This window comes from Anolis sagrei, chromosome 4 (assembly GCF_037176765.1).
Source record: "Anolis sagrei isolate rAnoSag1 chromosome 4, rAnoSag1.mat, whole genome shotgun sequence".
NCBI lineage: Eukaryota > Metazoa > Chordata > Lepidosauria > Squamata > Dactyloidae > Anolis > Anolis sagrei.
The window spans coordinates 123,920,578-123,945,396 of NC_090024.1; the positions used below are offsets into that span (position 1 = coordinate 123,920,578).

Consider the following 24,819-nt stretch of genomic DNA (forward strand, 5'->3'; position numbering starts at 1 on the left):
CTTAAAAGCTTCCAAAGAAGGAGCCTCCACCACACTCCGGGGCAGAGAGTTCCACTGCTGAAGGGCTCTCACAGTCAGGAAGTTCTTCCTCATGTTCAGATGGAATCTCCTCTCTTGTAGTTTGAAGCCATTGTTCCGCGTCCTAGTCTCCAAGGAAGCAGAAAACAAGCTTGCTCCCTCCTCCCTGTGGCTTCCTCTCACATATTTATACATGGCTATCATATCTCCTCTCAGCCTTCTCTTCTTCAGGCTAAACATGCCCAGTTCCCTAAGCCGCTCCTCATAGGGCTTGTTCTCCAGACCCTTGATCATTTTAGTCGCCCTCCTCTGGACACATTCCAGCTTGTCAATATCTCTCTTGAATTGTGGTGCCCAGAATTGGACACAATATTCCAGATGTGGTCTAACCAAAGCAGAATAGAGGGGTAGCATTACTTCCTTAGATCTAGACACTATGCTCCTATTGATGCAGGCCAAAATCCCATTGGCTTTTTTTGCCGCCACATCACAATAATGAATTCTTGTTGAATGTTTGCCATATATATGCTGTGCTCCACTCTGAGTCCCCTTCAGGGTGAGAAGGGCGGAATATAAATGTTTTAAACAAACAAACAAATAAATACACTTATCTACAACAGAAAAAAATGCTTGCAAAACACAATATATCGCAACAGGTCTCTCTTTTGGGGGTCATTCTCCATAGTGTTGGTTTTGACCTATAAAGCTCTATATGGTTCTAGCCCAGCTTACTTGTCTGAATGCATCTGCCTCTACGTCCCACCTCGTAACCTAAGATCATCTGGGGAGGCTCTGCTCTCGCTTCCACCAACATCGCAAACGCGGCTGGTGGGGACGGGGGACAGGGCCTTCTCGGCGGTGGCCCCCCGCCTGTGGAACGCGCTTCCAAATGAGGTACGATTGACCCCATCCCTCCTGGTTTTCAGGAAGAAAGTAAAATTGTGGTCGCGGGACCAGGCCTTCGGTCTGCAGACATAAAGCAGCACTTTGGTTGAAATGGACTGGAAAGATGATTTACATGAGGATACGGTTTTATTAGTTATTAAGATTTTATACTGTTTAATTAATGGCTTATGTATTTTATGTATTTTAATGGTTTGATGGTTTTTGTTTAATGGTTATTGTATTAATTGTTCATGTAACGGCATCAAATTGCTGCCTATGTAAGCCATCCTGAGTCCCCCTTTCGGGTAGAGAAGAGATGGGATATAATTTCTTTTTTTGTCGTGTCAGGAGTGACTCCTGGTGTGAGAGAATTGGCCGTCTGCAAGGACGTTGCCCAGGGGACGCCTGGATGATTTTGATGTTTTTATCATCCTTGTGGGAGGCTTCTCTCATGTCCCCGCATGAGGAGCTGGAGCTGATAGAGGGAGCTCATCAGCCTCTCCCCAGATTCGAACCTGCGACCTGTCGGTCTTCAGTCCTGCCGGCACAGGGGTTTAACCCACTGCACCACCGGGGGCTCCATTTATCTGGGATATAAATACCAGAAATAAATAATAATAATGATGAAGCTATTCTTGAAGTTTTCCTTAACAAACATTCTCTAGTATGAAAAAGGAAGAATAAACAAATGTAGTAGGGCTACCAATTAAAGAGGTTGCTTCTGTGGCTAAGACATTGCAATTGCAAAGACAGAATCGTATTTGGAAGAAGGGACTTCTCATCTCTCTTCAACTCAGCTCACATTATAACACATACAAAAATTCTTTTTTTTTTTTGATCACACACTGCCTCATACAACTTCATATGACCTCATCAGATGGACCTCTTTCCCAACTGTATGCTGGTTGTTCTCATCTTTTCCAACCAGCTTTCCCAATGTCTGATAAATTTTGAGCCACTTCACATCCGTACCCCAAGTTTACCAGATGGACAGAAGGAGAAATAGGTTGCCCTTTCCCCTTTATGTCTCTTTTTGGAAAACGTTTTAGCAAATAGCCCGCTCTGCCACCAGCAAAACAAAATTCCTCATGTGTGGCTGCCCACTATCCAATCTCATTCCCAATTCTTTTAAAAATAGAGACAAGAAACCTTGGTAAGCATTAGGCATATAAAACATTTTCACCAACTGTCTTATTCTATGTGAGAAACAGTATCTCAATACATAATACATTCAGAAACTATTGCAACTTTTTCCAGCATGTTGGAACTTTTTGCACATTTTTTTCTGCACAAAAAGGTGTTTTTTTGAATTTTGCGTTGAAGAACGAAATGTAAAAAAAAAAAAAGGATATTTCTAGTAAGCATTAAAGACGATATCATCTGATGCCAAGCTGAGAACCTCAGTCTAAGAGTGCACTGGGTTATTTATTATTAAGACATTTGGATCTGTTTCAGATCTCCTTCCCACTATTTGGTTCTTTTTATTACATCTTTGCACTGGTAGCATTATTAAGGGCTTTAACTGTAATATAAAGGTTGTGCAGAAGTCATTGATACTATGTATGTGTTTAACTGTTAGAATATATATTTGTGTTTGTAACAGTAGCTAAAACTAGAGTTATCTGGTTTGAATCCACAGTGAGCGTTGCCAAGGAGACCGGGCAGGCTAGCTCAGGAGAGTGAGAAGTGGGCGGAGCCAAGCAGGAAAAGTTATGTGCGTCTTTGGAAAAGGGGCAGAGAGTGTAGAGGCTTAAAAAAAAGCCTGGGAGAGAGGTGTGTGTGAGCAGCTGGAGGTTTTTTCAGGCTGGAAGGGCTGAAGAGAAAAACCTGGCCAGTTTCTTTAGTCAAGGAAGACTAAAGGAAGCTTGTTAAGATTCCTAGTCAAGGAAGGACTAGAGATCAGAGATTTGATCAAGGAAAGATCAAATTGGAAGGTTATTCATAGTAGGAAACGTTGTTCACTAAAGAGCTTCACCTCTGTAAAAGTTAGCCACGAGCTGTGTTATTTGGAAGAGTGGACTGTATTACAAACCAAGTGATATTCAAAGTTCTATAAGTTATTTAACAGCCTGCAACCATACGCTTTGTACACAATAAACTTGTTATCTTTTGTTGAAGACCGTCTCATCTCAATTAATCTGCATCTGTAAAGCCAGATCTCATCGGTGGTACCTCAAATACCTCACGTTGGTGGCAGTTACCTTAATTTACAAGTAATAATTGGCTTCCTCTATAATATATTCTTATACACAATTGAGGCCTGAGATTAATTCCCTCCATAATCATCCACACCTGTACAATTGGTTCGCGCATAACTGTACAAGGTCAATGTGAACATGCTGCTGACTCAAACGTCTACACTTACAGTCCTGAAAAGGTTTCTTGCTGGAGGTAAGGTAAAGCTTTGGCATTAGAAATGATCTCCTGAGGAAGAGAGGAAGGCTCCATGCGCTGGAACATTGGGGCATTTTTCTAAATTACAAAACAGAAGGGAAAAAAACACTTTTTTAGGAACAGTTGACTGAATATACGTTAAGAATCAAACTAGACATGATAAGAAAAACCACAGTGACTAATTCATATTTATTCAAATGGCTTATTCATACCTGCCTAATTTGTTTATATACCAGGTTATGGGATGGAATAGCCTTCACTTTACAACAAAAGGTATGTGTGTGGTTTTATTTATTTATTTCATATCAAAAGCATTGCATAAATTAGTATAAAACCGATATAAATAGAAGGAGCGCGGGTAGCTAAATATCTTTCGACCAAAAATGGGCAACAGCAATGGCATTGTCTGTAGCCTCCAACAATTCTTCCTCTGTACATGAGGCAGGGCATAGTGGACAAGCGGCGGAGTTGTCTGTTCTGCTCAACAGTCACATAAGGTGTGGGATTCTTTTAGGTAGTGCCATTTTGTCAGGTTGTCTTTTGATCTGCCCACTCCGCTTCTGAGTCTGTTCAGGGACTTCCAAGTTGCCCATTCTTGGTTTGCCCCTGGAGGAAGACCCTCGTGGGGGGCCATCCAGTTCAGATGTCCTGGTCTAACTGCCCAGAGGGATACCCTTGCTGTTGCTGGGGGGACGCCAAGAGGAGTGGTAGTTCTCATAAAGCTTTTCCTTGATTTGAGTCTACTGCGAGGAGGCTGGTAGCCATGTAGTGGGTGGCTTTCACGGTGTTCAATCTTATTTCTCTCACATTTAGCAGCAACTTCACGTCACACATCAGGGCGGGCAATGCCAGCTAGCTTGTAGAGTATATCAACAGGTGTAGGTTTAAGACATCCTGTGATTATTCTGCATGTTTCATTCAGTGCTATGTTCACCTGCTTTGCATGGACAGACCTATGCCAAACAGGGCAGGCATACTCGGCAGTTGAGTAAGGCAGGGCTAGGGCTGATGCACTTATTAATTTTGGGTGTGCACCCCATGTGCCGCCAGTAAGTTTCCGCAGGATGTGTGTGGTGTATCTGTATATCTGGATAAGAATGTAGGGAAATCATACTTGTCCTCCCTCCTCCAGCAGTCTAGCTCCCAGTATTACAGTGCAGAGGAGGAGAAATCCACACATTAATGTCAAATACTGGCAGAGGGACTATCTCATCCTCTTCTTTTGATGTAAAAAAACCAAACCCAAACCATCAGCCCACTCTGTTTTTGTGAACAGGGCTGACATGTAAATCATTAAATTCTTGTTTGATTCTGGTGGCCTATATTAGGTTTCTTAAACTTTCTCCACTCATGACACTTTCCACCGGATAAATTTTTATATGACCCCAGGTATACAGGTATATAAAATAAGAATAACAATCAAGCATCTACTGAAAATAAATAAATATTATCAAGTCTTTGTGAAACAGGCTAATTTTCCTTTTGATAAAATCCATCTGAAACATTTTCTGTAGAGTCTACTATAAATACTGCACATTGTGTAGGTAGGTAAAGGTTTTCCCCTGACATTAAGTCCAGTCATATCTGACTCTGGGGGTTGGTGCTCATCTCCATTTCTAAGCCAAAGACCCAGCGTTGTCCGTAGACACCTCCAAGGTCATGTGGCCAGCATGACTCCATGGAGCGCTGTTTGTGTAAATGGACATTGTGTAAATGGGTGACCTTTTACTGTTGCTATAACTTTTGTGACTCCAACATTGAGACAAGGGGACCAAATTTGGGGTTGGGGACTACAGTTTAAGAAGCAGTGGCCTATACTAACATGATATAGGGAAGAAGGGGTGAAAAACAACACCAAGTTTGGAATTTGAGAAATTATCTTTCCTGGATCAGGATGAGATGAAGGTAGGACAGGTTTGTATGAATTCAAATCCAAGATAAATGTACAATTTTCTACATTTCTATTGAACTTACTTTTTTGACTAAGGAAATTGTGCTAGGCACCAGCAGTTATTTAAAGAAAACATAATTGTTGCATATCATTCCTATGCCATCTTCTCTGGCTCATATTTCACTCTGGAGCCATCACTGCTCTGTATATTTTCTGGATGGGAAGCTTTCTGTGGACTGCATGTAAGCTAGGCTGTTCAAGTTCTGAACTGGTGCTTGGCTGCTGTAATGGACTGGATGAGGGCAAACAAATTGAAACTAAATCCAGACAAGACAGAGGTACTCCTGGTCAGTCGAAAGGCCGAACAGGGCATAGGGTTACAGCCTGTGCTTGACGGGGTTACACTCCCCCTGAAGGCGCAGGTTCACAGCCTGGGAGTGATCCTGGACTCATCGCTGAGCCTTGAATCCCAGGTCTCGACGGTGGCCGGGAGAGCTTTTGCACAGTTAAAAACTTGTGCGCCAGCTGCACCTATACCTTGGGAAGTCTGACTTGGCCACGGTAGTCCATGCTCTAGTTACGTCCCGTATAGATTACTGCAACACCCCCTATGTGGGGTTGCCTCTGAAGACTGCTCGGAAGCTGCAATTAGTCCAACATTTGGCAGCCAGGTTACTAACGGGAGTGGGGTACAGCGAGTGCACAACTCCTTTGTTGCACCAGTTCCTCTGGCTGCCAATTAGCTTCTGAGCACAATTCAAAGTGCTGGTGTTGGCCTACAAAACCCTATACGGTTCCGGCCCAGTTTTCCTGTCCAAACGTATTCTCCTCTATAAACCATCAAGGTGGTTAAGATCTTTGGGAGGGGTCCTGCTCTTGGTCCCACCACTTTCGCAACCGCATCTGGTGGGAACGAGAGACAGGGCCTTTTCTGTGGTGGCCCCTCGGCTATGGAACTCTCTCCTAACTGAGATTAGATCTGCCTCCTCCCTTCTGATGTTCAGGAAGCTAGTGAAATCCTGGCTATGGAAAGAAGCATTCCCGGAATAAGGGCTGAGACCGGCTATAGACTAAAGTTACTGATTACATATGCGGACCGAACTGGACATGATTTTATCTTGGTGGCCTGGCTTATATGTTTAAATCTATTTGTATTTTAGCCTTTTATTGTTTGTATGATGTTTTAGACTGTATTTGGCATTGAATTTTTGCTGTTAGCCAGTCTGACTCCCTCTACGGAGGTGGAGAAGATTGGGATATAACAGTTTTAAATAAATAAATAAATGAGCTTCTAAGCTTCTTGGAAGAAGAGCAAAATATATGCACAATAATTAGGCAGATAATTACAAATTATTGTAGAAATCAATAGTTAGGGCAAGTTTCAAGCACATCATAGATTACAAGCAAGAACAACAGTTGTCCCACGGTCCTTTCAAATCCAATTTTCAACTAATATTCCACTTTAATTTGCAATGCAGCAGGGTAACCTGTGCTGATATGGTGGAATAATACCTGTTCTTCCAGCTGTTGCCTTTGTTTCTTAGCTTTACTCTGCTTATAATAGTCCATGATCATCATGGCTGCGTAGATTTTCCCAACTGTCAAGTCTGTAGCTGGAGGTTAAGAAAAAAGTAGCATTTGATATAATTTCAAATTGATCTTTTACAATGTGACAACAGATTTGCAGACTTTTGAAAACAGGACAGTAATTTATTGTATGGCGAGGAAAGGAAACTGTACCTTATACAACTCTGGGACCCTCCTGACAAGGGAAAAATATATCTGAAAGTCCCAGTGTTCGTGCCTATACAAACTGATTTTGTTTTGAAAGTTCACACTGCAGTTTCTTCATCCTGAAATATTTCCAAGAGCTCTTGATATTATCAAGAACTTTTCATTTTATTTTCCACGTAGTTCAAATCAATCCATTATTCTCCTAAAATGGAATGTTTCTCACCTTTGCAGTATTTTTTGAGTTTTCTGAAACCGGCCACTGCCAATAAAAAATGACTATTTTTTTCTAGAACACAAGTTCAAGATAAGAAAGGAAAGGGGGGGGGTGTTGTTGAAGGCTTTCGTGGCCAGAATCACTGGGTTGTTGTGAGTTTTTGGGCTGTATGGCCATGTTTCAGTAGCATTCTCTCCTGACATTTCATCTGCATCCTCAGAGCTTTGCCTGCCATAGATGCGAGTGAAACATCAGGAAAGAATGCTACTGGAGTATGACCATACAGCCCCAAAAAACTCACAGCAAACCCGAAAAAGGGGATGTTTGCACCAAATCCAAATTATTCTAAAGCTGAACAATGACAGAAATTTAGTGCTTTGGCTATGACTTCTGTATAATAAAGAAGGCTCTGTAGAAATAGCTGAAACCCATTTCTCAAACATTGGCTGAATCTAGATGTGGCGTGAAATCAATGAGAGAGAGAGGAGGAAAAACATAAGGGAAGGAAACCTGGCGTATTTCAAGAAAGGAATTAGATTCAATTCAGGACAAGGTTGCACTTCCAAATGGTGTGACAAGGATAAAGTCTCAATACTTCCAGAAATGTTTCTTCCTTTCTCCATAAGTTCCTTTTTTTTCCATCTCAGGAGCAACTTGAGAAACTGCAAGTCACTTCTGGTGCGAGAAAATTGGCTGTCTGCAAGGATGTTGCCCAGGGGACTCCTGGATGTTTTACCATCCTGTGGAAGGCTTCTCCCATGTCCCCACATGAAAAGCTGGAGCTGACAGACAGGAGCTCATCCCGTCTCACGGATTCGAACTGCCAACCTTTCAGTCAAGCAGTCTCCACATGAAAAGCTGGAGCTGACAGACAGGAGCTCATCCTGTCTCACGGATTCGAACTGCAAACGTTTCGGTCAAGCAATCCTGATGAATGGATTTTCTTCTACCGTACTTGTACAGCGTTGCCCTTAATGCTTTCATACAGTCGCAGCATACAGCAGGGATACGGCCATTGCCATTTTGAGCTTCCCCAACCATATGCAGCAACCACAGATTCTCCAATCCTATTGGAAGTTTCAGCACTCGCTCTATAAGACAACTCCAGTGTATAAGACTACTCTCGCGTATAAGACTACTCCCATATATAAGACTACTCCCGTGTATATGACCACTCCCATGTATAAGACTACTCCTGCATATAAGATGATCCCGTATATAAGACGACCCCTGACATTTGAGATTTTCTTGGGTTAAAAAGTAGTCTTATACACCAGAATATACGGTAGTAGTTCTAGGACACCAAACCTTTTTGTGGGGCTTAGAGAAGATAAACACTGGATATTTCACAAAACTCCAAAACTATAGCAACAAATACTGCAACCTCCCAAACTATTTGACCTGTATGAAGAAGCCCATAATTTGTGTGAAATATCTGCTTCAATGAAAAACCAGGACAACCAAAAATGACTTACTTTTTGGCATGGGTACCAATACATCTAGCTGCTTTTGTGAAAGGTGAGGCCAGATGGTCAGAATCTCCTTCTGGAGCTCTGAGTCAAGCTGCTGCCATTCCGCACCGCCTGAAAGAAAGCAGGAAAAAAGACGTCGGCCAGGGGACAGCCAGACTCCCTATTTTGTCCAGCTGAATAATAACATTACAATGTAGCATAAACCATCTTCACTGTCAGCATGTCCCAGGGTTCCCAGATCTAATGGGGTATCTAATTAATTGTCCTGAATTAATTTGCTTTTACTGGAGGCGTTGTTTGGATGCCTCCAGTAAAAGCCGAACAGGCATTTTGGGGCCTGTCTGGAAGCACCCATAGTGAATGCATGGATCAGAGGGTCAGTGATAGTATGCACAGTGGGCAATAGTTAGCGAAAAGAGATGTAATATAATCAGTATAGAAAATAAATAAGCATTCATTCTGAACATCCACATAACTGGTTTATCAGTGCTTATCCCTAGAAAATAGATGTATTATACGGAAAGCAAAGGTACACTCTATGTCTTAAACTCTTAAAATGTAGCATTTGTCTTAACACAAATTATTCAAAAGCATGAAGGTTATTAAACCACTAGGAAGGTTTATTCTCGCCATTGAACATTCAGGTTTTTCAACAGTCTTGGCAAATTTCTTAATTGACAACTTGTCAGGTTTTACAATGTTTTGCAATGTAATATAGCTGAGTCATGCACTGCTAATGGGCTTCTATTGGGAATGCTGAGTCATGCATTAACTGTATATAGAACTTCATTTGGGGAATGTGTTCTGGCCTAGTCCAGGTGATTGTGAATGATGCAATCCTGGGTTTGAATTGAGTCAATGTGTTGGGACCCAATCGGTGATTGCTATGTGTAAATGAATTGTATATAAGGAAGTCATGTACAGTGTATATCTCTCCTTGTGCTGTGTTGTTGTTCGTCGAAGGCTATATGTAACTAAAAGAACCTGTCTGCTAAGACAAGATAGAACTGTGTGCTGTGGTAAGTCTGTAATATCATCTAGACTAGGGGAAAGACAATGGTAAAACTGACAATGGCCGGGCATGTGCTCAAGTGTCTGTAAAAGGTTCCAGAGTGACTGCAGACTGTGGGAGCAGTTGACTGAAAATACTGTGCAGGAAGAAGCTACTGGAAAGCGCTGAAGTTGAGCAACTGTGTCAGAATAGTTATTTCATATGTATGTATGTTTTTCAATGTGTTTGCATTAGTATTATAATGTATTAGTTTTGCTTCTTAAAGATGGATTCAGTCATGTTCATTTACTGTTCAGCTCACATATGTTATTGTTACAAAGTTACAGGCCAGACAGTGAAACTGTGATAACACGACATTCCTTTGCCCTGAGAAAAACTAGGGAGTACCAAGAACATAGATAACACAGAAGGGCGGATCTCTTGTTTGCTGTGTCTTCTTGCTATGCTTTGTTCGTCGCCATCTTTAGTTCCATCATGTAGTCCTTTGTATATAGACACTTTAAGTAAAGCTACTTTGAAACTTTAAGAAGAATGCTGCCTGAGTTTGTTTATTTTGAAACCACACGCTTGCTGTGCCGAGACTGGAGAGTCTAACTCTGACAAACTGATCTGTTGCTGAATTGTGAAGTTAATCTCAACACAACTACTGTGGCTCTGACATTTCTGGCTCCCCTGCCCCCAACTTGCTATTTTACCTTTTGCAATCTTAATATCCAGAGCTGTTCGGATCAAGGCCATCAAAGTGGAAGTGAAATGGACAGTGTTGTCCTCGGCCACAGGCATGTTCATCAGGACCAGTCTCTGCACAAGAGAGTGGGGGTCAGGGAGGGGAAGCAGGCAAAAACAGCATCGGAAAACGTATCAGGGAAACACGAGGAAAAAGGCTTAGAATGCATAAAACAGCATATCCAAAAAGGAGGGCAAGGATCGCCCCCTCCGTCCTCCCAATTCACATCACAGTCCCCCTTCCATGTGCTGGCTTTTGTTCTTTTAGTCATTTTATCAAGAATCCGTGTCTTTTTACTGACTTGCAAGGAGAGACGGCCCCAGGGGTCTTCTGCATCTTCAATACAGAGCCATTTTCATTTTGTTTGTTTTTGGTTTGATTGCATTTAGAAATTGTTGGATTTGATTCAGATTCTGGGCTCTTTTAACCTATTACCCAGCTACATCCTGGCGCCCCCTTTTTGAGGTTTTTTTTTTTAAAGTTTACATTTGGCAGCACATGATTGCCATGCAATGATTCCAACTTGTTTGAGGTTGAAGAAGTGGGAGAAAAATGCAAATGGAGAGAAACTAATGACCAAGGCAGGAGTGGGTGGGTCATGCTCCTTTTCCCCCAGAATGGGGAAATGAAATGGCCAAATCCACTTCCCAGAGAGTATACATTGCTTTGTGCATTCTTATGTTACCCATCACTGCTGTACCCACCACCCTTATTCTGGGCACTTTTGGAAGCACCACGCATTCAGCATCATTCGAGGCTCAAACAGTAAACAGGCTTCCATATACAGAAACAGGAGATAAAAAGACCATGTGATTCTGGGAACATGTAGAGTCAAGTGCAAGTAACAGCTGTCATGGAAAAAAATGAAGATAAACTATCCTTAGGTAAATCCTGAATAAAGTAATAGACTGCCAATCCAATATAATTACACTTAAGATTATTGTTTAACCGTCCTTGTAGCATTCAAACTAAAATGTCAAGGACGTACATTTCTGAAGTTTTGTTTGTTTGCAACTGGGTAACATAATAGGATTATACTGTTAGAGTCGAGCAGTGTGTATTCTCTCACCCACCCACAGCTACATTTCATGCCATGTGTACCAAGAACCTGATCTGCAGCTTCCAAGTTGGAAGATTTCAACTTGATAAACATGTCAACATCCTTTTTACTAGATGTGACCTTCATCTATCCATCTTCACATGTACATTAGGTCAAACAGGGACTGTACTGGGTTGTTGTAGGTTTTTCGGGCTGTATGGCCATGTTCTAGAGGCCAACTTGGAAGATTTCAATTTGATAAACATGTCAACATCCTTTTACTAGATGTGACCTTCATCTATCCATGTACATTATGTCAAACAGGGACTGTACTGGGTTGTTGTAGGTTTTTTCGGGCTGTATGGCCATGTTCTAGAGGCCAACTTGGAAGATTTCAACTTGATAAACATGTCAGCATCCTTTTTACTAGATGTGACCTTCATCTATCCATGTACATTATGTCAAACAGAGACTGTACTGGGTTGTTGTAGGTTTTTCGAGCTGTATGGCCATGTTCTAGAGGCCAACTTGGAAGATTTCAACTTGATAAACATGTCAACATCCTTTTTACTAGATGTAACCTTCATCTATCCATCCTCACATGTACATTAGGTCAAACAGGGACTGTACTGGGTTGTTGTAGGTTTTTCGGGCTGTATGGCCATGTTCTAGAGGCCAACTTGGAAGATTTCAATTTGATAAACATGTCAACATCCTTTTTACTAGATGTGACCTTCATCTATCCATCCTCACATGTACATTAGGTCAAACAGGGACTGTACTGGGTTGTTGTAGGTTTTTTCGGGCTGTATGGCCATGTTCTAGAGGCCAACTTGGAAGATTTCAACTTGATAAACATGTCAACATCCTTTTTACTAGATGTGACCTTCATCTATCCATCCTCACATGTACATTAGGTCAAACAGGGACTGTACTGGGTTGTTGTAGGTTTTTTTCGGGCTGTATGACCATGTTCTAGAGGCCAACTTGGAAGATTTCAACTTGATAAACATGTCAGCATCCTTTTTACTAGATGTCACCTTCATCTATCCATGTACATTATGTCAAACAGAGACTGTACTGGGTTGTTGTAGGTTTTTCGAGCTGTATGGCCATGTTCTAGAGGCCAACTTGGAAGATTTCAACTTGATAAACATGTCAACATCCTTTTTACTAGATGTAACCTTCATCTATCCATCCTCACATGTACATTAGGTCAAACAGGGACTGTACTGGGTTGTTGTAGGTTTTTCGGGCTGTATGGCCATGTTCTAGAGGCCAACTTGGAAGATTTCAATTTGATAAACATGTCAACATCCTTTTACTAGATGTGACCTTCATCTATCCATGTACATTATGTCAAACAGGGACTGTACTGAGTTGTTGTAGGTTTTTTCGGGCTGTATGGCCATGTTCTAGAGGCCAACTTGGAAGATTTCAACTTGATAAACATGTCAACATCCTTTTTACTAGATGTGACCTTCATCTATCCATCCTCATATGTACATTAGGTCAAACAGGGACTGTACTGGGTTGTTGTAGGTTTTTTCGGGCTGTATGGCCATGTTCTAGAGACCAACTTGGAAGATTTCAACTTGATAAACATGTCAACATCCTTTTTACTAGATGTGACCTTCATCTATCCATCCTCACATGTACATTAGGTCAAACAGGGACTGTACTGGGTTGTTGTAGGTTTTTTCGGGCTGTATGACCATGTTCTAGAGGCCAACTTGGAAGATTTCAACTTGATAAACATGTCAACATCCTTTTTACTAGATATGACCTTCATCTATCCATCCTCACATGTACATTAGGTCAAACAGGGACTGTACTGGGTTGTTGTAGGTTTTTTCAGGCTGTATGGCCATGTTCTAGAGGCCAACTTGGAAGATTTCAACTTGATAAACATGTCAACATCCTTTTTACTAGATGTGACCTTCATCTATCCATCCTCACATGTACATTAGGTCAAACAGGGACTGTACTGGGTTGTTGTAGGTTTTTTTCGGGCTGTATGGCCATGTTCTAGAGGCCAACTTGGAAGATTTCAACTTGATAAACATGTCAACATCCTTTTTACTAGATGTGACCTTCATCTATCCATCCTCACATGTACATTAGGTCAAACAGGGACTGTACTGGGTTGTTGTAGGTTTTTTCGGGCTGTATGGCCATGTTCTAGAGGCCAACTTGGAAGATTTCAACTTGATAAACATGTCAACATCCTTTTTACTAGATGTGACCTTCATCTATCCATCCTCACATGTACATTAGGTCAAACAGGGACTGTACTGGGTTGTTGTAGGTTTTTTTCGGGCTGTATGACCATGTTCTAGAGGCCAACTTGGAAGATTTCAACTTGATAAACATGTCAACATCCTTTTTACTAGATGTGACCTTCATCTATCCATCCTCACATGTACATTAGGTCAAACAGGGACTGTACTGGGTTGTTGTAGGTTGTTGAGGATACTTGCCATAGATGCAGGCGAAACGTCAGGAGAGAATGCCTCTAGAACATGGCCGTACAGCCTGAAAAAATAACCTACAACAACCCAGTGATTCCGGCCATGAAAGCCTCCGACAATACAGGGACTGCACTGCTTTTTCGTTAAGAGTCTCTTCCCATATTCTCTCTTTGTAATCGGCAGGCAGTTGTTTTGCTTTAAAAATTTAAAGACTGAAGACCGACAGGTCACAGGTTCGAATCTGGGGAGAGGCGGATGAGCTCCCTCTATCAGCTCCAGCTCCTCATGCAGGGACATGGGAGAAGCCTCCCACAAGGATGATAAAACATCAAATCATCCAGGCATCCCCTGGGCAACGTCCTTGCAGACGGCCAATTCTCTCACACCAGAAGCGGCTTGGTTTCTCAAGTCACTCCTGACATGACAAAAAAAAAAAATCCAACTCAGTAACATCTACTTTAAATCACAGTTGCGTACCATGTTTTCAGAGGGGAAGAATTTCTATCCCCAGTAACTGAGCTATTTAACTGGAATTTTAAAATGGAATCTGGGATTTTATAGAAAGGGAACATTTGCTCTGCCTCTGAACAGAAGTCTCCAGACCATTAGAGCTTATATGATTCAATAACTGTACTTTACCATATATCAAAAATTCTTCACAAGTGTTTAATTCAAGGGATAAAGTGTGGCCTTTGGGCTGCTCACACGCCATAAGTTTGGTTTTGTGGTCTTTAGGGCCACCAAGAAAGAAAGGGAGGAAACATAAGAAAGAAAAATAAGAAAAAAATGCACCAGAATGAGGTTTGTTGTAGGTTTTTTGGGCTATATAGCCATGTTCTAGAAGCATTCTCTCCTGACATTTCACCTGCATCTATGGCAAGCATCATCACAACCTCTGAGGATGCTTGTCATAGATGCAGGCAAAACGTTAGAAGAGAATGCTTCTAGGTTGTTGTAGGTTTTTTGGGCTATATGGCCCTGTTCTAGAAGCATTCTCTCCTCACATTTTGTCTGCATCTATGGCAAGCATCCTCAGAGGTTCCCTCACTACCTCTGAGGATGCTTGCCCTATATGCAGGCGAAACATCAGGAGAGAATGCCTCTAGAACATAGTCATACAGCCCAAAAAAACCTACAACAATCCTCAGAGGTTGTGAGGATGCTTGCGATACTTGTAGGCGAAACGTCAGGAGAGAATGCTTCTAGAACATGGCCATATAGCCCAAAAAACCTACAACAAGCCAGTGATTCCAGCCATGAAAGCCTTCAACAATACATTGCACCAGAATGCCTCAGAATTCTCTCTAGGGAGAGTATAGGACATTTTTCACCATGTCGGGAGCCCGAACTGAGTCCCTTGAAGTGTTTTTTTTAAAATATATTTTTTGAGTGTGACATTTTTTTTGAAAACTTTTCTTCCAAAATGTGCTTTGGGGACATGGAGGAATTTCCCTGGGTGTCCAGTCAGTAACCCAAGCCTGACACAGTTGCCCACCTCAGATCTAGTCCTAAGGAGTACCTCTCCATTACATTCTGTTTTTTCTTCTTCAGTCTATACTACATATTAGGCATGTGCAATCCATGGTTCTAAACTATTTACAAAACTAAAGTTCTGGTGGTGAAAACTAAGGGGCGCTGGTGCTTTGCTTCCACAGTGTTGCTAAAGTTCTAGTGGTGAAACTTTCAGAACTCTAACACAACTTTCAAAATTTCATTATAAATGGCAGTTCCCAGGAGGTTCTGTCGTAAAATTCACCAATAATGAAATAATAATGAAATTTTGAAAGTTTTGTTAGAGTTCTGAAATTTTCACCACCAGAACTTTAGTGTTGGGGTTCAGCCTGTGTGTGAACCTGAACCTGATTCTCTGATTGTATTTCCTGATGCTAATGATGCTAATGAAGATGTTGATTCTGAGGGCAATGTAGAAGATGACGGTTTGTGTAGTGAAACTCCTGCAACCTTGGAAAGTGAAAGTCCAAATTCCCATGAAAATATTTCAGAGACAAGCAATGAACATTCACTCCCTTTTCTTCCCAGTCTTAGCTCTCCAGAGAATCTGACACCTGGTCTCTCTAATGAGGATAGGAGAGGGCAGATTTGGCAGAGCAGGGGAGAATCTCAAAGTTTACGAAGGTCAGCTAGACTGAGAGAAATGCAAACAAAGCCTGCAGGTGTGTCACGTAATAGATTTCTCGGCCTTAAGTACCTCTCGCCTGGATGCATCTTCAGACCAGGCATCGTTCCAGATTCAAGCATCATCCTTGGCAGGTCTCCTGATTCCAGTGGCCTTATTCCTAAGAGGCTTTCTAGTTGCTTCAAGTACGGTTAGTGGATTGCTAACAGGTTCCAGGATTTAGCAGTGTTACTGTGGGTTTTTGATCTTGTTCATGGACATTTCTTGTTGCTGATTTTTACTGTGGCTTTTCACCTTGCGTATTTCCTCTATTTTTGTACTCATCTTTCTTCAATAAAAAGGATTGTTTTTCCTGAAGTCAAGTGTGGTGGATTGTTGTCTGAGCGTCCAGTTTCCTGCTCTGGGTCGCAACAGTTAGCAACACTGTGGAACCAAAGCACCAACACCCCCTAGTTTTCACCACTAGTTTTGTAAGTACTTTAGAACCATTTAGAACCATGGATTGCACATGCCTACTACATATACTACTATACTACATATGTGTTCTGTATTTCCTATAGTGAAATTTACCACCTGACATCCAACGTCTGCTGACTACCACACTATCCGCTCAAGTAATGGCAGTGCTGCCATTCCATGTTAGTGATGAGTAGCAATTTTTAAACATTTAAGATGCGAACACAGTTTGTCTTGAAAGCAAATCATCTTGAAAAGGCCCAAGCAGCTTACTTGTTGGTAAGCTCTTCCCACCACCCCATTTTTCCCATGATATGCCTTTCCCATTTCTTGCTGATCAGTAGCCCGTAAAGGAAAGAAGGGTTGTTCTACCTTATAAGCAACTTTGGAGGGACATCTCTTGCCGAGGCCTAGTGGTGGGGACATGAGAGTCAGCATTTCATACATCTCAGTGTAATGGATGCGGCCACTGCTCATGGAGGGGAAAGAGGACAAAGGAAATGGGGGGAAGATGCAGAGAGACGAAGAAGAAAAAGGCATTCCCAGAGGCCCAAACCGCCAAATGAAATAGAATACAGGGAACAGAAGAGAGAAAACAAAAAAACAGACAAAACAGGAAAGAACAGGAAACCCATTAATCAATGCAAATCATTCAAGGCAGCCTGTGCTGATGTCGATTTATAGCACGCCTCACACAGACCCAGGAATCGCCTGCCTTTCTGTATGTCTATGAAGTCTTTCTATGCCCAGCTCTTCCTTCAACCTGTCACCGTTAGTCCAGATCTTTCCCAGGGCTGTGTGCAAGTGGCATAAATCAAGATTCACAACACTTCAACAAGGGGTTATTCAGGATATGGTGGGGAACGCCTCAATGAATTAGCAGAACTAGAGCGGTCCCTTCTTTGTTTCTCTACTGAGTCCTGCAATTCATGTTGCCACATAACCCACGGCTGAAGTGGCAGGCGCTTCCCTCTTTGATCGTGTCTATGCAATCGGAAAGTAGCATCTTGCATAGGAGGGTAGTGAACCAGGACAGCTTCTCAAAGGAATGTGTCTGTTTGCTTCCATCCAGCTCTAGGATGGAGTCCTTTCCCACCATGCGCTGGTGCAAAGGCATGCTCAGTGGCTGAGAAAAAAAGCAAGAAGAAAATTCTACATGCCATGCTCCCACCTCCTCCCGATTCTTTCACACATGCAACTTGAGATTCCACCTGGTCAGAGTTTAAAGAGTCTTGACAGAGGCAGCTGTTTGGCCTTCTGGGGATCAAGGTTCATATGGGCGCCCACATTTGAAAGCAACCTGGACGGTCTTCTCTGTGTTGTGACTTGCTGATCACAGTGTGCTATACCATACTCAGTGTGCAATTTATTAAAAGGAACTGAGTCTTAAATCGCATGGAAAGCAACATCATCCTGACTTTAGCTTAGTGGTTCTCAACCTGGGGCCCCCAGATGTTTTTGACACCCCAGCTAGTAAACTGCAGAATTAAGACTCGTGCGCCAACTGCGACCGTACCTCAGGAAGGCGGATCTGGCCAAAGTGCTCCATGCCTTAGTCACCTCTAGACTGGATTACTGCAATGCACTCTATGTGGGGCTGCCCTTGAAAACGGCCCGGAAATTTCAGATGATCCAACAGGCGGCAGCCAGGTTGTTAACTGGTGCTCCTTACAGGGAGCGGTCAACCCTTCTGTTCAAGGAGCTCCACTGGCTGCCATTAATCTACCGGACCCAATTCAAGGTGCAGGTTCTTACCTACAAAGCCCTGAATGGTTTGGGACCCGCCTACCTGCGTGACCGCATCTCCATATATGAACCCACATGATCCCTTTGATCATCTGGAGAGGCCCTGCTCTCGATCCCACCAGCATCGCAGGCACAATTGGTGGGGACGAGAGAGAGGGCCTTTTCCGTGGTGGCCCCTCAACTCTGGAACGCACTCCCTAAAGACATCAGACAGGCCCCAACTCTGGCAGTCTTCAGAAGGAGCTTGAAGATGTGGCTGTTCCAGTGTGCCTTCCCGGAACAATTATATTATAGCACTTTGTCCTCTAAAGCACTTTACATTTCTTTTGGTCTGCTAGTATGCCCTTACAAACACTGTTTCTCCTTTCGCCTATGTCCCAACATTATTTCCAATTTTAACTTTACATTTGGCCTTCCCACTGTTTTTAATTGTGTGTTGTCTTAGTGATAATGTTGTATATTTCATTGCCTATGTTTTTTTAATTGTGTTGTATTGTTGTTTATTGTCTGTGTTGTTGTGTTTGGACTCGGTCTCATGTAAGCCGCACCAAGTCCCTTGGGGAGATGGTAGCGGGGTACAAATAAAGTGTAATAATAATAATATTATAATAATAATAAACTGGCTGGGATTTCTGGGAGTTGTAGGCCAGAAACATCTGGGGACTCCAGGTTGAGAACCATGCTGACAAAAGGATTTATCACTTCTGCCGAGGTAAGAGACACTAAGACTATGAAGCAGCCTTGCATTCTACTTATTAAGCAGTTATGCAAAACTTATACCAACCAACCACAACCTATATTTGAACCAGATGAACATGATGACACCACGGTTATAACACTGGACAATTGTTTTTTTAGTTGTCAAGAGAAATAACCACCACATTAAATGCCTAGAAGAGTCTTTTAGGAAGGAGATATTAAATAAATGAATTAATTTATTTATTCAACTTGTTTCGAGTAACATGCTTAATTATTGTAAATATTTTTTCATCCACTTTTCCAGACCCGTAGGCAGGATTTTGATTCGGGGGGCTGGGGTTGAGTTTGATTCGGGGGGGGGGGGCAGGATCTACCCTAGCCAACCTTTTGTATCATTAGCCCAATACCCCCATGCATATGGGATATATTGAGCATGGTGATCAGATCATGATATGTATAAACGTAACAGTTTAAATAATGTACCGGTAAGGCCTTCTTGCGGACCACCATGAGAATTTCGGGGGGGGGGGGATGAAGCCCCTCAAGCCCCCCCCCCTCCGGCTATGGGCCTGCACTTTCCCCAAATAGATTTAAAAGACGCATACCTTCATGTGCTGATGGAGGTCAATGGAGGCCTATTGACCTCTATTTTAAGCATGTATTTGTTGACAGTAAAACAGACTAGTACATCATTAAAACATATATTTATTAGGCCTGGGCGGTTTCGTTTCGTTAATTCGTAATTCGTTAATAATTCGTTTATTTTTCCATTTACAAAACGATAACGAACCATTCTGGAGCAATTATTAAAAAAACCGAATTTTTAAATGCGTTTTGTAAATGCTTCGTATTTCGTTATTGTGTTCGTTTCGTTATTGTTTTGAGGTCGTTTCGTTATTATTTCCGCATGTCTGGGCCAGTTTTATGGTTTAATTAGTGAAAAAAAATTATAATATCATACCAACAGTCAACAACAGAGGGAGAGGGAAGCTTCAGAAGTTTTTAGAGGTTTTTTAGCGTATTTCGCGGTCGCGTCCGCCATTAACGAATCGACTTGTTATTGTTTCGGAAATCGATTCGTTAATTTTTTACCATTTACGAAATTTCGTAAATATCGAACTTTTTTAAGGGAAAATTTTGTAATTATTTTAAATATCGAAACAAAAAAACCCCCCAAATACAAATCAATTTTAGAAACAAATTTTTCCGTTGTTACCCAGGCCTAATATTTATAATATTATAATGTAATGCAATACAATACTAATAATATTAATTGATATTATAATTATATATTTATATTACATGTAATATCACTAATAATATTACAATATAATGGTATAGTACAATATAGTAATATTTAATACTGATATTGCACTATGCTAATAATATAATATATTGTATGTATATATATCTTGTAAGCCGCTCTGAGTCCCCTTCGGGGTGAGAAGGGCAGCATATAAATGTCATTAAAAAAACCTATTTTACACTACCCTTTCCATAAGAGAGAAGCTTCACTAGCAGATATGTTTTTTTCAGGACAATCACGTCCTTGAAATCGTTTTGTAAAACTGTCAGCTTCAAGGTAAAACCAATACTTCTGATTGCCATTTACTTCTTTCCTTCCCAATTTTGACCTTCATAGTCCTCACATCTTGCAGTGAAACGTTTCAAAATGGGAATTATATATCATTTTACGGTGAGCAATGGAGTAAATCATAGTTCTGAAATCTTGAAGTGAAATCTCATGTAAAAAAGAAGGGAATATAACAAAAAGTGCATACTTCTGTGGAACAAGTTACACTGAAAAATGAGGGAGGATTATATGATTATTTGGATATTTACAGAAAAATGGAGAACATTTGATTAAAAAGTTCCTTTCTATTTAATATGTGCCGAAAATATAAGATATTTACCTTTAAAACTTAATTAACAATTTGCCAAGTAATCTTTTAATATTTTGGCCAAATGTTTGGCCCACAAATCAGAAAATCACAAGACTTTCTGGCCCATCTAGACAAAGTTATTCATCACAAATGGAAGTACTAGTGGGAGATGTTGCTACTAGGGGTTTGCAACGGGCTTTTTCTAAGTCTTACTAAGTCAGAGTTTTTTTTTCTGTTGCAGCTGTTATGGGTTTTTTCTTTGTCGTGTCAGGAGAGACTTGAGAATCTGCAAGTCACTTCTGGTGTGAGAGAATTGGCCGTCTGCAAGGACGTTGCCCAGGGGACGCCTGGATGATTTGATGTTTTACCATCCTTGTGGGAGGCTTCTCTCATATCCCCGTATGAGGAGCTGGAGCTGGTAGAGGGAGCTCATCCGCCTCTCCCCAGATTCGAACCTGCGACCTGTCAGTCTTCAGTCCTGCCGGCACAGGGGTTTAACTCACTGCGCCACCGGGGGCTCCGGTGGGTTAATTGAGTGTGATATTAGTTCATGTGTATAGTAAGGCACTAAATGTTTGGAAATTTTGAGCATTGCATTCTAAGCTTTTCTTGAGGACTCGTTTTGAGCTGAAAAAAACTTTGTTTTGTGCTGGGAGCAGTTCTGCAGCATCCTGAAGATAATGTTTATGTCAAGACAAGGTCTCTATGGACAACTAAGTAAGAGAGACTGTATATTATTCTGTTACATGTCTGCATATCGCCATTGATTGAAGAGGACTCACTGAAGATAATGTTTTTGTTATATTTTGGCGTCTGTCTTGTTTTGTATACAGTGAATAGAACTTCATTTTATTTCTACTTAAAGCAAAAGACTCGTGTTTTTTTATGAGTTATAAGGGCTAAGTCATTATGTGGGCTCCTAACACTGATAGAAGAAACAGAAAATACATAAGAGATTGGACATACTCTGAAGGTTCATTCTGGAATGGCATAAGAAGCAATCCACCACACATGGGTTCCTCTTGCACAGAGGCGGCCCTAGGTAATTTTCAACGGCAAGCAAACAGTATTTTGCCCCCCCCCCCCCCAACTAATCACTGATATATATTTTCTGTTCATCGTGGGAGTTTTGTGTGCCATATTTGGTTCTTTTCCATCATTGGTGGAGTTCAGAATGCTCTTTGATTTTAGGTGAACTGCTCCATGCAGTCATGCCAGCCACATGACCTTGGAGGTGTCTATGGATGACGCCAGCTCTTCGGCTTACAAAATGGAGATGAGCACCACTCCCCAGAGTCAGACATGACTGGACTTAATGTCAGGGTACAAACTTTACCTTATACATCCCAGTAACTACAACTCGCATATGTCAAGGTCTATTTTCCCCCAAGAGCGCCTCAAGAGCGCCCCTGGGCAAAATCAACTATACTGCAAAGGCTTACTTTGCATAATGGGTTGAGCCGCCCCTGCTCCTGCATGTCATCCAGACAGGCAGGTGCCCACATCCTTTTTCAGTAGGTTTCCATTAGAGCCCCCTCTTATTCTCCGGGAGAACATAAGTATCCATAAGCTTAACATCTAAACTATCTATTGTCTCATCTCCACCCAAAGATGTGGCTTACTTATCATGCAATCCCAAAATAAACCTTCAAGATAAATCCAATCTCTCATTCTCAGGATGGCAGAGGAACAATGCACCACATATGAGAAATTCCCAAGCTTACAATCACGGGTGGGATGTAATCCTATAACACAGACTGCAGAACCGTTCTTCCAAACACATCTAGTTTATAATCGCACAAAGTAACTAAACTTTACAAATCCCACTGCCTTATGGATATCTCTCAATGGGATATCTCTCAATTCCATCCTTGAATGTCTTCTGCCATCCAAAGCCTTGGGTTGAAGAGAAAACAGCATCACCATAAACTGTACTCAATAACTGGAATGAGATTTTCCAATTTTCACACAAAATTAGATCATGTAACGCTGCTCCAGACTCCTTCGCATTTCACTTGTGTCAAGACATAAAAAACTAATATGCACTTTGCTAATGTACTAGTTACTACAAAGTTGTGGTCTCAACTGAAAAAAGTCATATTCTATTCCTGAGTTCTGCCTCCACCTGCCGTTTCCTTTCTTGGCCTTTCTGCACTGCACAAACACACAAAATTCTCATTACTGCAAATATTGAGTTTAAATTCCTATCTGCGCTTTGGAACAGTTTTTTGGATACTGTTATCAGAAGAAACAAACTCAGGCCAAACTGATTTGAGACATATGCTCTGACTGTCATATTGTCTCTTTGGATTTGCAGCTCAACACCAGTCATACTGCTTTCAGTTTCAGACAACTGATATTGTGAAACTTGTCCATCTGACACACAGACCCCATCTGTTTAGGAACTCCCCATATTTTCAAGCTCGCATTTGTTGCATCGACACCACTCTGATGGCCGAAAGCGAGGAGGAGCTGAGGAGCCTTCTAATCAAGGTGAAAGAAGAAAGTGCAAAAGCTGGGTTGCAGCTAAACGTCAAAAAAACCAAGATTATGGCAACAAGAATGATTGAAAACTGGAAAATAGAGGGAGAAAATGTGGAGGCCGTGACAGACTTTGTATTTCTAGGTGCAAAGATTACTGCAGATGCAGACTGTGGCCAGGAAATCAGAAGACGCTTACTTCTTGGGAGGAGAGCCATGTCCAGTCTCGATAAAATCGTAAAGAGTAGAGACATCACACTGGCAACAAAGATCCGCCTAGTCAAAGCCATGGTATTCCCAGGTAGTAACCTACGGATGTGAGAGCTGGTCCTTAGGGAAGGCTGAGCGAAGGAAGATCGATGCTTTTGAGCTGTGGTGCTGGAGGAAAGTGCTGAGAGTGCCTTGGACTGCGAGAAGATCCAACCAGTCCATCCTCCAGGAAATAAAGCCCGACTGCTCATTGGAGGGAAGGATACTAGAGACAAAGTTGAAGTACTTTGGCCACATCATGAGGAGACAGCAAAGCCTGGAGAAGACAATTATGCTGGGGAAAGTGGAAGGTAAAAGGAAGAGGGGCCGACCAAGGGCAAGATGGATGGGTTGTATCCTTGAAGTGACTGGACTGACCTTGAAGGAGCTGGGGGTGGTGATGGCCGACAGGGAGCTCTGGCGTGGGCTGGTCCATGAGGTCACGAAGAGTCGGAGACGACTGAACGAATGAACAACAACATTTGTTGCATCAATTCCTTTATAATTAAAGGCAATCCCCCTCTAAATTGCTGTCCCATAACTACTATTTCAGTTTGTTCTGCAAAACTGCGGATATTTCTTTTGATAATAACTCTTTTTTCCTATTTGCTGCTGATATCCCATCAAAAATCACTGGAAAGGTTGAGCGTGGGACCTTTTTCATGTTACCAATTATATCATGAAAATAATAATTCCCAAAATCCTGGCTAATTCTATCATCTCTTCTGACTGCAAAGCTATCAGATAGATGTGCTAATGTTACATGTAACTTCTCCTTTCTTTTCTCAGTTAAACTCATCCTTCTCAATCCAGAATTTATTAACACTCCCAGATGAACTGTTTCCATTGTTGGTGTAAAATGGCTCTTTTCATAATTTATTAGAAATCCAGAGGTCTCTGAATCAGAAATTGTCAATTTCAGGTCATGTATCAGTTTCTGTCCCAACTCCACTTTTAAGAAGATGTCATCCAGAAAAGGAAATAAATGAATTTCTTGTTGATGATAAGCTATCAAGGGAACCAATATCTTCGTAAATATTTTTGGTGCGGAAACCAATCCAAATGTTCCCCCGCATATCAAAATCTCAAATACTTCTGTGCTTTTAAAAAAATCATGTCAGAAACAATTTGAGAAACAGCAAGTCGCTTCTGGTATGAAAAAATTGGCCATTTGCTAGGAGGTTGCCCAGGGGATGCCTGGATGTTTTACAATCCTGTGGGAGGCTTCTCTCATGTCCTTGCATAGGAAGCTGGAGCTGACAGACAGGAGCTTATCCCATCTCGCAGATTCAAACCACTGACCTTCGGGTC

General features: G+C 41.7%; 1 protein-coding gene across 7 annotated transcripts in view; it reads right to left on the reverse strand.

The window, feature by feature from the left end:
* Positions 1 to 24,819, reverse strand: part of CACNA1E (calcium voltage-gated channel subunit alpha1 E) — a 575,426-nt gene that overhangs the window by 25,179 nt on the left and 525,428 nt on the right. For 4 of the 7 annotated variants that reach the window (XM_067467631.1, XM_067467628.1, XM_067467629.1 and 1 more), the window contains 5 exons: positions 16,823 to 16,919; positions 10,316 to 10,421; positions 8,612 to 8,719; positions 6,701 to 6,801; positions 3,269 to 3,375 (listed from right to left, as the gene is read on the reverse strand). In XM_067467631.1, the coding sequence (XP_067323732.1) occupies positions 3,269 to 3,375; positions 6,701 to 6,801; positions 8,612 to 8,719; positions 10,316 to 10,421; positions 16,823 to 16,919 (519 nt within the window). The remainder of the gene's footprint in view (positions 1 to 3,268; positions 3,376 to 6,700; positions 6,802 to 8,611; positions 8,720 to 10,315; positions 10,422 to 16,822; positions 16,920 to 24,819) is intronic. The other 3 variants (XM_067467632.1, XM_067467630.1, XM_067467627.1) reach the window with 1 other exon arrangement.